Source organism: Macaca thibetana, chromosome 11 (genome assembly GCF_024542745.1).
Source record: "Macaca thibetana thibetana isolate TM-01 chromosome 11, ASM2454274v1, whole genome shotgun sequence".
Taxonomy (NCBI): domain Eukaryota; kingdom Metazoa; phylum Chordata; class Mammalia; order Primates; family Cercopithecidae; genus Macaca; species Macaca thibetana.
The window spans coordinates 60,431,986-60,447,056 of NC_065588.1; the positions used below are offsets into that span (position 1 = coordinate 60,431,986).

Below are 15,071 nucleotides of genomic sequence, written 5' to 3' on the forward strand. Positions count from 1 at the left end.
GAAGGAGACTTAAAGGTCCTCTTTGCCTCTTTCAGAATCTTGGGGCAAATATTAAGGAGATCTTGCATTCTTTTCTCTTGCTTAGCCCGTAGTCCTTAGCTCTCCAGGGCTTCACCATGTTGCCCAGGCTGGTCTTGAGCTCCTGAATTCAAGCAATCCACCTGCCTCCTGAATTCAAGCAATCCACCTGCCCCGGCTTCCCAAAGTGCTGGGATTACAAGTGTGAGCCACTGTGCCCAGCCAGTAATTCCAAAGTCAAAGTCACCAGAGTCTCCAGAGTCAAAATCACCTTCTAAGTAGATGGCAACAAAAAAGAAAAAGACCAGAAAAAATAAAATGGAAAAAAAAAAAAGAAAAAACTCTTCCACCCAAGGTCTACTCATGCCTGGAAATCTCTACAATGTATAACCAATAAACCTCCAAAGACCTTGTCTTTTCCCAGCTTTATAAAACTTTCCCCCAGTCCCTTCTAGGGGCTGGCTGGAAGAAGGAAGAGATGAGGGATGGAACAATCCCAGACGAGCTGGTGTACGTCATATTCCATTAATGCTTGATTGTCTTTTTTTTTTTTTTTTTTTTTGAGACAGTCTCACTTTGTCACCCAGGCTGGAGTACAGTGGCATGACCTTGGCTCACTGCAACCTCCACCTTCCGGGTTCAAGTGATTATCCTGTCTCAGCCTCCCGAGTAGCTCCGATTACAGGCACGCACTGCCACACCCGGCTAATTTTTGTATTTTAGTAGAGACGGGGTTTCACCATGTTGGCCAGGCTGGTCTCAAACTCCTGACCTCAAGTGATCTGCCCGCCTCAACCTCCCAAAGTGCTGGTATTACAGGGTGAGCCACCGCACCTGGCCCAATGCTTGATTTTCTTATGTGCCCAACTATTGTTTGTGCTGTATGATTCCCAGGGCCTCTCCCCAGGAAGGGACAAGAATGACATGGACCCTGCTGTATGTAAACACATTTTTGTTGTTGCTGTTATTTGGTTGGTTGGTTAGACAGGGTATCAATCTGTCTCCCAGGATAGAGTGCAATGGCACCATCATAGCTCACTAAATCCCATTTCTAAGGAACTAGAAAACTGTGGAATATTATCAAATCCATTCAAAGTGACAAGAGGAAAAAAATCTATATTCTGATTTTAGTGATATAGGAAAAAAGATCTGGAAGAGCATATAGACAAGTAAAAACACTTGGATTGTTTAGAATGACCTGATGTTGGTGCATTATTTAATTTGGAATTACCAGCCAAGAGCAGCAGCTCACACTTGAAATCCCAGGACTTTGGGAAGCTGAGGTGGGCAGATCACTTGATTCCAGGAGTTCAAGACCAGCCTGGGCAACATGGTGAAACCCTGTCTCTACAAAAAAAACAAAAAAAACAAAAATTACCTGGGCATGGTGGCACATGCCTGTAGTCCTAGCTACTCAAGGGGCTGAGATGGGAGGATTGCTTTAGCCCAGAAAGTCGAGGCTGCAGTGAGCTGAGATCGTACCACTGCACTCCATGCACTCTAGCCTGCGTGAGAAAGCAAGACCCTGTCTCAAAAAAAAAAAAAAAAAAAAAAAAATAGTAACTTGGAATTACCCAAACATTGGTATAATGCATAATTTTGTTTAATAATAAATGAAAATATTGACTGTTTTATATTGTCAAAATGCAAAACTACAAAACTTAAGAGGCTTAATACAACCCTTTATTGTATCTCACAATTCTGTGGATGGGATGGGCAGTTCTTCTACAGGTCTCACTTGGGTTTCCCACATGTTTGCTGGGAAAGGGCAGCTGGTGCTCTTCTGTGTGGTTTCTCCATGCCTATGATGTCATCCTCCAAGGCCTCTCTACATGGTGGCTTGGAAACAGAAGCTGCCAGACCCAGACCATCTTAAAGTCTGGGGCAGAAATCCTAGAAGTTTACTTCCTCCACATTCTTCTGGTCAGAATATCACAGTCTCAGCCCAGATGAGAGCAGTCCAGATGAGAGCAGAAGGGACACAAACTTCACCTCTTTTTTTTTTTTTTTTTTTTTTTTTTTTGAGACAGGGTTTCATTCCTGTCGCCCCAGGCTGGAGTGCAGAGGCATGATCTTGGCTCAGTGCAACCTCCGCCTCCCAGGTTCAAGCAATTCTCTTGCTTCAGCCTCCTAAGTGGTTGGGACTACAGGCGTGTGCCACCGTGCCCGGCTAATTTTTGTATTTTTAGTAGAGACAGGGTTTTGCCATGTTGCTCAGGTGATCCCAAACTCCTGATCTCAGGTGATCTGCCCATCTCAGCCTCCCAAAGTGCTAGGATTATAGGCGTGAGCCACTGCACCTGGGCAAAGGTCACCTCTTGATGGGAGGAGTAGTATGCAAATATAGTGAGGGATGGTATTGTTTGGAACATGTTTGGAGATCAGCTATGACTTTGACTTTTTTTAAAACCATACTGATGCTGGGTGTGGTGGCTCACACCTGTAATCCCAGCACTTTGGGAGGCCGAGACAGGCAGATCACTTGAGGTCAGGAGTTCGAGACCAGCCTGGCCAACATGGTGAAACCCTGTCTCTACTAAAAATACAAAAAGAATATTAGCCAGGCATGGTAGTGAGCACCTGTAATCTCAGCTACTCGGGAGGCTGAGGCAGGAGAATTGCTTGAACCTGGGAGGCAGAGGTTTCAGTAAGCCGAGATCACACCACTGCACTCCAGCCTAGGCAACAGAGTGAGACTCCATCTCAAACAAACAAACAAACAAACAAACAGAGAAAACAAAACCATACTGAAATCTTAAGCCAGTAATTAATCCTCATCTAATTTGTGTTTTATTAGTCCATTTATTGCTTCAGCGTAGATGAAACACTTTGTGCCAGGCACCATTCCGGTTACTGAGGATAAAGTATTGAACAAGGCCGGGTGCGGTGGCTCAAGCCTGTAATCCCAGCACTTTGGGAGGCCGAGACGGGCGGATCACGAGGTCAGGAGATCGAGACCATCCTGGCTAACACGGTGAAACCCCGTCTCTACTAAAAAATACAAAAAAGTAGCCAGGCGAAGTGGTGGGCGCCTGTAGTCCCAGCTACTCGGGAGGCTGAGGCAGGAGAATGGCGTAAACCTGGGAGGCGGAGCTTGCAGTGAGCTGAGATCCGGCCACTGCACTCCAGCCTGGGCGACAGAGCGAGACTCCGTCTCAAAAAAAAAAAAAAAAAAGTATTGAACAAGACAAAGAAGGGTCAAACCCTCATGGAGCTTACATCCTGAAATTCTCACATTGCAAAGAATAAGCAAGTAAACAAAAAACGTTAAAAGGTAATGTAGGTGGGTGGGATGCTACTGTAGAGTGATCAAAGAAGCTCTTTGAAGTGACAGCTGAAGATCAGGGATAAAATATTTACTAGTACAAATTTCCAGGGCCTGAAAGAGCTTGGGGTGTTTATTTGAAGGAATAGCACAAAGGCCAATGTGTTTGGGGAGCAGCAAATGAGGAGAATGATTTGGATTAGGTCACAGAGATAATCATGGGTCAGGTCATTAAGGGCTTTGAAGGCCGTGGTAAGGACGTGGGATTTACTCCTGGATAATGGAAAGCAGTGCAAAGATTTAAATTCATTGGCCAGGTGCGGTGGCTCATGCCTGTAATCCCAGCACTTTGGGAGGTCAAGGAGGGCGGATTACCTGAGGTCAGGAGTTCGAGACCAGCTTGGCCAACATGGTGAAACCCCGTCTCTACTAAAAATACAAAAATTAGCTGGGCATGGTGGCAGGTGCCTGTAATCCCAGTTACTCGAGAGGCTGAGACAGGAGAATCGCTTGAACTCAGGAGGTGGAGGTTGCAGTGAGCCGAGATCGCACCATTGCACTCCAGCCTGGGCAATAAGAGTGAAACTCTGACTCTAAAAGAAAAAAAAAAAAAAAGATTTAAATTCATTACCTCAGAAGTTATATTGATTTCCATGTTCAAAAGACAACTGTCCCTTTAGAAAATGGATTGTAGGGGTCAAAAGTGACTAAATAGGCTATTACAGTAGGTGCTGGAGATTCAAACTAGGGTAATAGCCATAATTATGAGAAGTCAGTAGATCAGGAATATATCTTGAAGAAATTGCCAGTAAGCACTGATGGGTTACATTTGCGGAATAAAGAGAAGGGAGGAAACAGATCTCTCAGGTTTCTCTTTTGAGTAGTAGAGTGAATGGAGTGCCATTCACTTAGATGGAGAGACTAGTGGAAGAACAGACTTTTACTGTCACATAAGGCAATCAAGAAAATTAATTCCATTCTGAACATGTTTAGGTATGTTATAACCACACAATAATTTGTAAGTGAACTCTATGACTTGATGTATGGTTTATGCAAATCTGTGCAAGAATAAGCCATGCTGTAACAAAGTGTCAAACTACTTGGGAAATGAGAATAAACTATATACTGTATATTTAAAGTACAAGGTCACTAAGCAAGTGAGTATTTCTGTTAAGATAATAGCTACCGTTTATTGAGGGCTTGCTGTTTATTTGAACCATACGGAATTGCAGATCCCAACATTTTTGGACTTGAAAATGACAATGCTATATGGGTCATCCTAATATATAGTAACCATAGAATTAGATGTTTATGTACAAATTAATTAATATTCACAAAAACCCTTAAGGTAGGCTTCTTACTATCTTATAGTTTACAAAATAAAGGTGCTGGAAGATTTAAAATAACCCGCCAAAAGTCTGATGACAAGTAAGAACAAGGTCTGACATAGCATCTTATCCCAAAAGTAACACTACCCAGATTTCTAGCCAAGGAATCATGTTGCCTTCCCCAAAATGACAAAAGCTTCAGATTCACAAGGCACGGAAATACAGAGAAGTGCTTGGTCTGACTACATGGAGAATGGCTGTCTCCCTACTATCGATACCCAAATTCAAGTTGACCTTACAAGCCTGTACTGCATTTATTTTATTTTATTTTTTATTTATTTTTTGAGATGAAGTCTCGCTCTGTTGCCTAGGCTGGAGTGCAGTGGTGTAATCTCAGCTCACTGCAACCTCTGCCTCCTGGGTCAAGTGATTCTCCTGCCTCAGCCTCCCAAGTAGCCGGGATTACAGGTGCTGCCACCACACCCAGCTAATTTTTGTATTTTTAGTAGAGACAGGGCTTCACCATACTGGCCACGCTGGGCTCAAACTCCTGACCTCTAGTGATCTGCCCACCTCGGCCTCCCAAAGTGTTGGGATTACAGGCGTGACCCACCACGCCCAGCCTGTACTGCATTTTAGAAGCAAATCCAGTGAACAAAGAGCAATCAGACAGTAATTTAACACTATCAAGAGTTGTTCAAAAATTCCCACCATGAACCTGGCATGCTGGCATGTTCCTGTAGTCTCAGCTACTCGAGAGGCCGAGGCAGGAGGATTGCCTGAGCCCAGGAGTTTGAGGCTGTGGTGTGCTGTGATCTCACCTATGAGTAGCTGTTGCACTGCAGCCTGGCCAATATAGCAAGACCCCATCTCAAGAAAAAAAAAACATCAAATTTATCTCATCAAGAATTTTCAGCTTCTCTTCCATATTTATCACTGAACCTCTCTAATTTGCAAATATGTTAAATATAAAACAAGTGGTTCTAGCCTCAGAAAAAATATAATGGCACGGATTGAAGCTTAGCAGCCAACAAGCTTTCAGTATGCTTATCAGCTGCCTTATAGCATATTTATTAATGTCCTCTCAAGCATTTCCATACAAAATTAAAAGTGTTACCACCAGTGAGTTAGATTCAATATGAAATTATGTAAAATACGCTATCAGTTATAAGAACTTCAGGCTTTTCCCTCTTTAAACAGTAGCTAGAATATCTAGATTTCAGTAAAAATCAAGAAAGTTGGCCAGGTGCGGTGTCTCATGCCTGTAATCCTAGCACTTTGGGAGGCCAAAGCGGGCAGATCACTTGACGTCAGGAGTTCGAGACCAGCCTGGCCAACATAGTGAAACCATCTATACTAAAAACACAAAAATTAGCTGGGCATGGTGGCACGTGCCTGTAATCCCAGCTACTTGGGAGGTTGAGGCAGGAGAATCACTTGAGCCCGGGAGGTGGAGGTTGCAGTGAGCCAAGATTGCACCATTGCACTCTAACCTGGGGGACAAGAGCGAAACTCAAAAAAAAAAAAAAAAAAAGAAAAGAAATTCTTCATGTATCTTCTCTAACACTACCTGTGAATCCGTTTGGAACTCTGTAAGTAAAGAATGGCTATTTCAGTTTGGTCACTTAGTAATTACCTGTTCAAGTCAAAGGCTGAAAAAAGTTTAGGAACTAAAAAGCTTTCTGTCTACCGTTGGAAAGAGTATTTTCCATATAGATTTTCCATTGATGGCGCCAATTAGAGCCAACACTCTTTCCCGGTGGTAAGCAGTGAAAATAGTCACTTGTCAGGCCAGGCGCGGTGGCTCACACCTGTAATCCCAGCACTTTGGGAGGCTGAGGTCGGTGGATCACCTGAGGTCAGGAGTTCAAGACCAACCTGGCCAACATGGTGAAACCCCATCTCTACTAAAAATACAAAAAAATTGCCAGGCATGGTGGTGGGCGCCTATAATCCCAGCTACTTGGGAGGATGAGGCAGCAGAATTGCTTGAACCTGGGAGGCGGAGTTTGCAGTGAGCCGAGGTCGCGCCATTGCACTCCAACCTGGGCAACAAGAGCAAAACTCAGTCTCAAAAAAAAAAAAAATTTTTTTTAAATGAATCTGTTCTCCAGTGCTCTATAGATCAGGGGTTCTATGAGTATAGTGGCTGGTCCTCAGATTGGTTTAAAAAAATAAGGCAATACTCACCTAGCTTTGTTAGGTTTAACAATATATACCCCAAGTCCTTACTGCAAGTCAGACACCATGCTGTGTGCTAAAGCATTTATGTTTTCATTTAAATCTCCTAACACCCTATGCAATAGGTTATATTGTCTTTGCTTTAACTGCAGCTTGCAAATATTAGTAACTTCCTAAGGTCCAAAACTAGTGCAGAACTGGAATTTAAACCATTTTGGCCTCAAAACCAGTGTTCTTACCCCCTATTATATATAGATGAAATTTTAAAATTATAAGTATATATAATTACATATAATCTCTATATATTATTTACATATATTTTTAAAATTATTTTATATTTTTATTTTTTTTAATTCATTTTTTGAGATGGAGTCTCACTCTGTAGCCCAAGCTGGAGTGCAATGGCACTATCTTGGCTCATTGCAACCTCCGCCTCCTGGGTTCAAGTGAGTCTCGTGCCTCAGCCTACCCCGATTAGCTGGGACTACAGGTTTATGCCACCACACCCGGCTAATTTTTTATTTTAGTAGAGACAGGGTTTCACCATGTTGTCCATTGTGGTCTTGAACTCCATTGCTCAGGCTATCCACCTACCTTGGCCTCCCAAAGTGTTGGTATTGCAGGCGTGACCCACTGTGCCCAGCCTATTTACATATATATTTTATTTATTTATTTATTTATTTATTTATTTATTTTGAGGCAGAGTCTTGCTCTGTCACCCAGGCTGGAGTACAGTGGTGCGATCTTGGCTCACTGCAACCTCCGCCTCCCAGGTTCAATTGATTCTTCAGCCTCAGCCTCCTGAGTAGCTGGGACTACAGGCACACGCTACCACACCCGGCTGATTTTTGTATTTTTAGTAGAGACAGGGTTTCACCATTGCTGGCAAGGCTGGTCTCGAAATCCTGACCTTGTGATCCACTAACTTCAGCCTCCCAAAGTGCTAGGATTACAGGCATGAGCCACAGTGCCTGGCCTACCTATATTTTTAAATGGTAGAGCTGGTGACTGTGGGAGTAGATAGGGGTGGTAAATGTCAATGCTTGTATTATAAAGGTGGCCAAAGGGTTTAGAATCTCGACCCTGGCTTGAAAACTGTCCATGTGTACTTGTCTTTTTGGCAAGCCTTTGAATTCTTAAAAAGTTATTTATGTGATCTTCATAGTCAAATTTGTCTACAATCAGATTTCTTGAAAAATAATTATTTTGTAGGTGAGGTCAATATTTAGTTAAAATGTTAAATGTATCTGAGCACTAATAGAGATGGATCATTCTGTGATTTTTCTTGCCTTTGACAACAATGCAAACAAAAAGCACACAACAGAAAAGAATAGTGGTTGGCTAATCCTTCGAATTACTAGTTTCTGGTCCCAGACTGTGCAAATGAATAGACAAGAGTTATACAGAGTAGACTGAAGAAAATCAGGGTGACAAATGTTCAACTATTAGCTCTCCAAAAAACCACTGACTTTAGCCCAACATGAAAAGATCCGGATATATTTTGACAGAGCTTTTGCTCCCAGAGATTAAATAAAGTAAGATCCCGGGGCAAAGAGACGAGTGGGAGAGGAGGCAGAAATCACATGGGAGAGACACCCCAAGCCCTCACCAGAGCCTGCACAGCTACTAGCCCAGATCCAGGGCACCGCTTAGAAGCTGAGGCAGAACTGAATTGATCCTCTCGTTGTCATCCTGTGGGTTCACCAGTACATTCTTTGTCCAGTTTGAGGTGATTCTTGCCTGTGTTCCAAGAATCTTTTCATATTCCTTTGATTGACCATCTCTTGAAAATAATCCCCCATCTAACAGCCAGGACACTCAAAAACACCATTTTGCTCCTCTTTCTGCCACCAAAATGGAGGGTAGAAAACTTGGACTCTTCATTGGTTAATGAAGGAAAAGGCCTGGACACTTTATGGGGTGATGGCTGGTGACAGCTGAAAGGGAAACTTTCAGGATTACTTGAAGTTAGTGCGAAATCATCCACTGAGCTGAGATAGCAGAGAAACACAATACTCCATTTCAGAGTGTGAAATGTCTTGTCACAGGCAGAGAATGTTAGAGCTGGAAGGGAACTTGAGAACATCGGCCCCACCCTTCCACATAGCAGAGGAAGCCCAGGAAGAAACAGATATGGCCTGGAAAGGGGGCCTGACTTGCTTGAAGTCAAATAGCTGGTCATTTGGCTTTGTCAGAACCAGGAATAAAATGTCCTAGTAATTATCTCCACTGCCCAACACAGGCAAATCTGGCTTAGGAACTCTTTCTTTGGAAGTAGATTTTTCTCTGATCCTGCCTCAAGTCATAATAAGTTGAATGGAGAGTCCAGTTTCTATGTTCTTAGAAGTCCAAATTCAACACCTCACAGTGATGCCAAAGTTAAGTATTTGTGGAATTAAATTAGTTTATGGCATAAAATATAGTAAAGACAAGTTTTTAAATAGTTGTGGGAGAGCCATAACTGCTCATGGAAAATTTGTCTTTCATAGAGACTCTATGGGACTACACAAATTAGCCTACACACGCCTGAAACAGAGTGGCACCACGCACTTAATTTTGTTGAAGTCCAAGCTTCTTTCCCTATGATAAAAGAGGAAGTGACATTCTATACAGCTATGCCTGTGTTCTGCTCATTCTTCCAGGAATACTTTTGTCACTAGAATTTGTACAGGTGAAGGAGGAGGGTGTCATCCTATTGCTCGGCATTTCTCATATAATCACTCTGTAGCTTATACTCCCCACAACAGTTTATCTCAGGATATTTCATGGCTTCACGCCATCCACCATTATTACACCAGAGAAACTCACCAGATTATATTTTCTGTATTCACTCTTCATAGGCTTCTGTTCCCTTGATAGATTTTTGTCTTAGAAACTTTTTTTCTTGAGAAACACTAATGTTTAGCACCATTTTATGTATGCAAGAGTGGATGTAGGTTTCTTTGTAGCAGATTTTAAAACTCTGGCATCCAGCCCTGGTGGTTTCTGGTGCAGAAACTGAGAGACCCTTTGGTGTTCTACCTGGAGGAGTGGCTGGCGGACGAGATCTTGGGTGAGTGACCCTAGGCCCAGACAAAGCTGTAATTCTAGAAATGGCGTGGATGCACCAAGCCCTGCTGGTGGTAGACATAGTGGGCTCCAAGAACCTAGTCGAAATCATGGTTTTTGGGTGGCTCTGTGTACAGAATCGGGTGAAGAGCATGCTCCTGTCCCTGGCATGGTTTCACCAAGGACACTGTGCCCGAGCTGAGAAGATAAAACACCTTGAGAAGAACTTGAATGCCCGTGCCTCAGGCCCTCACACTCCCCAGCATCCTATTGCTTAAGGCAACAGAACTATTGTTAGGAGCATTTTGAGAACTTTCTTGCTTTTGCTGCTAAGGTTGAAGAGAAGCAAGTGTAGCATTCCTAAATCCCTGCATTCCTTTTTCCTGTGTCTTGATGGATAGTGGTTTATTTTGTGGCAAGAGTGAGTTTGAAGAACTACTCTAATAGAGAAATGGCTCTTTTGCCCAATGGTATAATGATCTTTGCACACTTATAATAAAGCAAATTTATTTTTAAAAATTTTAAACTTCTCATAGAGAGGTATTGATGGAACATTCAATTAAAATCTTTGTTTATAGGACTCAGAGATAGCCAGATATTAAACAAATCAAAAAATGTTTCTCGTGAATATCAAGTTGACTCTTGATTAACATTTTATACTCTTATTAACATTGTGTACATTGTTTCTATTCAATCAATTTCAGAACTTCATGAAAAAGTTGAGTGGTATGTTGAGTAATGGGGTAACACAATGGGAGCCTTTTCTGCAAGGCTGGCATGTGAATAAAGTACCTGCAAATCATAAAAAGAAACAAAATAGAGAGCTTTAAAACCAAGAATTTTCACATTGGTCGCATGGGTACATTCACACTCACTGGCTAGGGTTGTTGGGTGTGGGAGTCTAAGCCACAAGACTTGGGCAGCATTTTCAGCCCTCCAATCTCCCTCATTTGTGACCTAGAAAATCTCTGACATGTGGACTGTCCTCACCACAGTATGAGCAGAGGCTCCTGCTTCTTGGTTTATCAGGCAATGCACAGTGAGGAGTTGAAATGAAAGGGTCGAGCTGTGGTGACTACTAGGGCCAAGTCAAGAAGGAAGAGTAGAGCTCATCCCCACGGCCTCAATAAAAGCCTAGGAATGGCCAGAGGAAGAGGCAAAAATGAGAAGGCCTTCAATCATCCCCTTGGATGACTTAAAAGAATGGGTCTCAACCCTGAGTGCACACTGGAATCACCTGGAGAGCTTTATCTTTAAAATCCCGTGGCCCTGGTACCACCCCAGACAAATGGAAACAGAATTTCTACATGTGACACCTGATTATCAGTATTTTTTTTTAATAGGTTGAGTATCTCTTATCCAAAATGATTGCAATCAGATGTGTTTTGGATTTCAGATTTTTTCAAATTTTGGAGTATCTGCATTATACTTAATGGTTGAGCATCCCTAATATGAACATGTAAAATCTGAAGTGCTACAATGAGCATTTACTTTGAGCATCATGTTGGTGTTCAAATGATTTCAGATTTTGGAACATTGCAAATTTTGGATTTTTGGTTTAGGGATGCTCAACCTGTAGTTACTCAGGTATTTCCTATGCAATGTGAGTTGAAAACACTAGTTTAAAACAAGAATCCAAACCTAAATGGCTACCAGTAATGTAATTTAGGGGGTAAGAGTAAGCATGAGAGAGAGGAGATGGTGGCAAACTAAACAGTACATGATGCACCTAAGGGGGTAGCTGCAGGAGTTCTGCCTAACTGTTGTCATCTACAAGTGTGACGCCACTTTGCCAGCTGTCCTGATTTTCAGATGTTCGTATCTAAGTTTTAAAAAATTGAGTTGTGTGCTACAATGTGGATGAGCCTTGAAAACAAGCTCAGTGAAAGAAGTCAGACACAAAAGACCACATATTATATGATCCATTTATATAGAATGTCCAGAATAGGCAAATCCATCACAACAGAAAATAAATTAGTGGTTTCCAGGGGTTGGGAGGAGGAGAAAATGTAGTATGATTGCTTAATGGGTACTGAATTTCTTTTGAGGTGATGAAAATGGTGTGCAATTAAACAGTTATGATGGTTGCAAAATATGGTAAATTATATTAAAAACTACTGAATTGTATATTTTAAAATGGTAAATTTCATATTATGTGAAATTTACATATATATATATATATATTTTTTTTTTTTTTAAGTGAGGAGGTGCAGGAGGGAAGAGATGGGAATTGGATTGTTTGGACCAACTCAGAGCCAAACAAATCCCTTTTATGGGAGTCAGAATGGAACACCTCACGGAAGACAAAAAGTCCATGGCTGAGTGTGGTGGCTTACATCTGTAATCCTAGCACTTTGGGAGGCCAAGGCAGGTGGATCACTTGAGGCCAGGAGGTCAAGACCAGCCTGGCCAACATGACGAAACTCCATCTCTACTAAAATACAAAAGTTAGCTGGGCGGGGTGGTGCATGCCTGTAGTCCCAACTACTCGGGAGGCTGAAGTGGGAGGGGGGATCGCTTGAGCCCAGGAGGCGGAGATTGTGATGAGCCGAGATCACAGCACTACACTTCAGCCTGAACGACAGAATGAGACCTTGTCTCCAAAAACAAAAAAGTCTATAAATTGGACTGAAGTTTTTTTTAAAAAGGCAATCTAAGGCCATAATTCATGTCTCCACATCCTTTTACATCTTCATCCAAACAAGTGACAAAGTTATGTCTGCTGCACTCTTTTCATCTTAAGTCAGAGACAACCTAGGTTTTCTCTTTAATAGGTGCTACGCAGGGCTGCACTGCTAAGTGCACTTGGCTTTGGCAGCCTATAAATAGAAATGGAACCCCTGAGGTGCAGGAGAACAGGCTGGCAGATGAAGCCAATGCTGGTTACTGCTCTTTCTTACTGTTCTGTTACTGAGAGGGGGTAAGTGAAAAAAACAAACCCCTGATAACCATGCTGATTAATTGTTACTCCTTTATCAATTGCTTCTGTCCAATAGCTCAATTGTAAGTCACAATCCATAATTTATTATCCTCTTCAGTGAAGTTTATTACCTTTTTTTTTTGAGGCGGAGTCTCCCTCTATTGCCCAGACTGGAGTGCGTTGACATGATCTCAGCTCACTGCAACCTCCGCCTCCTGGGTTCAAGTGATTCTCCTGCCTCAGCCTCCCAAGTAGCTGGGATTACAGGCGTGCACCATCATGCTCAGCTTATTTTTGTATTTTTAGTAGAGACGGGGTTTCACCATGTTGGTCAGCCTGGTCTCAAACTCCTGACCTCAAGTAATCCGCCCGCCTCCGCCTCCCACAGTGCTAGGATTACAGGCCTGAGCCACTGCACTCAACCAAGTTTATTTACTCTTAATTACTCAAAGCAGGTTAAAATTAGTACTACTTCTGTGAGATGCAACTACAATAAAGACAATGAGTGACAAACTGTTCTTCAAAGAGAGTTTCATGTTTCACTAGTCTTTTCTGGCCTGGGAATATACTTCAAATGGCAATGGTTCTTAGAGGTCCCCAAAATCCTACAATTTTCACAGATCAGAGTTAAATATTATTAAAAACAAAAATAGGCCGGGTGCGGTGGCTCACGCCTGTAATCCCAGCACTTTGGGAGGCTGAGGCGGGCGGGTCATCAGGTCAGGAGTTCGAGACCAGCCTGATCAACATGGTGAAACCCTCTATTCTACTAAAAATACAAAAAAATTAGCCAGGTGTGATGGCGGGTGCCTGTAATCCCAGCTACTCAGGAGGCTGAGGCAGGAGAATTGCTTGAACCTGGGAAGCAGAGGTTGCAGTGAGCCGAGATTGCGCCACTGTATTCCAGCCTGGGTGACAGAGCGAGACTCCATCTCAAAATGATGATAATAATAATCCCTCATAAATACCTAATCTTCTAAGTATTGGACCACGATGCAGGTTTGCATGAACTCAGAAATGAGTGAAATCTTACTGCAGATTAGATTCAGACTTTTTTTCTTACCTGAATTCTTCTCTGTAGTTATTCTTAATATACTCAGCTAGAGTCCTGCTGTGCTGCAGACAGCTCTTGAGGATGTAAAATTGCTGGTACAACAGAACTGCTTGGCAGGGAGTTAGCAGCTGAAATGAAGCTGAAAGCCCCCTCACTACTTGTTTCACAATACTGGCCACAAAAGTAATCTAGACAAGGAAAATACAGTTACATGTAGGCTGAGTGCCACCCACAAAAGCAACTATTTTAGCTGGAGCTTCAACTACAAATCTAGACTGAAGCCCTCACTACCCTAACACCACTGTTGCAATGTTACTCATTGAAATGTTGTTCAGTGTCAAATAAAAAGTATAGGAGGAAGCTGGGCGTGGTGGCTCTCGCCTGTAATTCTAGCACTTTGGGAGACTGAGGTGGGTGGATCACGAGGTCAGGAGTTCGAGATCAGCCTGACCAACATGGTGAAACCCCATCTGTACTAAAAATACAAAAATTAGCCAGGTGTGGTGGTGCGTGCCTGTAATCCTAGCTACTTGGGAGCCTGAGACAGGAGGATCACTTGAACCCAGGAGGTAGAGGTTGCAGTGAGCCGAGATCTCGCCACTGCACTCCAGCCTGGGTGACAAAGCGAGACTCCATCTCCAATAAATAAACAAACAAATAAATAAATACCATGCAGCTTCCAAAAGTAAAAAAATAAAACTAAATAAATAAATAAAAAGAAACTTCCCTGTTACATGGAGCCTGTAAAACCCAGATTTCCACACACCAGTTCATGTAATAGGGTCTGCAACCACCACACAGAAAACAAAGGGGTCTTGCATCTTGCACATATGAGCTGCCATTGCTGTGAATGTCTGTAATTTTCAAACATTCTGTGAAGTGGTCTGAGATTGGTTGGGGCCTGTGTGCTACTGAGGAAGACAAGTTCATGGGCTCAACCTCCGTAGAAGGCAGCTGGCTGTTCTACTGACAAATGTACCCTCTGACCCCAGCCAGCTTTGTGTAAACATATGTCATAAGGATCTGACAAGAGAGTCTAGATCCCATAGGATAGACCCAACATCACTCTAGAGAAACGGCAGGGGACCACTGACGGTCCAACAGATGCATGTCCATATATGGAAAGAGAACAGGCCGGGCGCAGTGGCTCATGCCTGTAATAGCAATTTGGGAGGCCAAGGTGGGTGATCACCTGAGGTCAGGAGTTCCAGACCAGCCTGGGCAACATGGTGAAACCCCGTCTGTACTAAAAAATAC

General features: G+C 42.7%; 2 protein-coding genes across 3 annotated transcripts in view; both read right to left on the reverse strand.

Annotated features, from left to right (window-relative positions):
• Positions 1-15,071, reverse strand: part of PPM1H (protein phosphatase, Mg2+/Mn2+ dependent 1H) — a 1,465,797-nt gene that overhangs the window by 1,391,331 nt on the left and 59,395 nt on the right. The gene's annotated exons all lie outside the window — the stretch shown is intronic.
• The window catches only part of C11H12orf56 (chromosome 11 C12orf56 homolog), a 116,416-nt gene continuing 109,468 nt past the window's right edge, over positions 8,124-15,071 (reverse strand). Inside the window, exons 12-13 of one of the 2 annotated variants that reach the window (XM_050748419.1) lie at positions 13,824-14,002; positions 8,124-10,632 (exon numbers count right to left, since the gene is read on the reverse strand). In XM_050748419.1, the coding sequence (XP_050604376.1) occupies positions 10,527-10,632; positions 13,824-14,002 (285 nt within the window). In that variant the 3' untranslated portion in view covers positions 8,124-10,526. Of the gene's footprint in view, positions 10,633-13,823; positions 14,003-15,071 lie in introns of those variants that run through there. The other variant, XM_050748420.1, reaches the window with a different exon arrangement.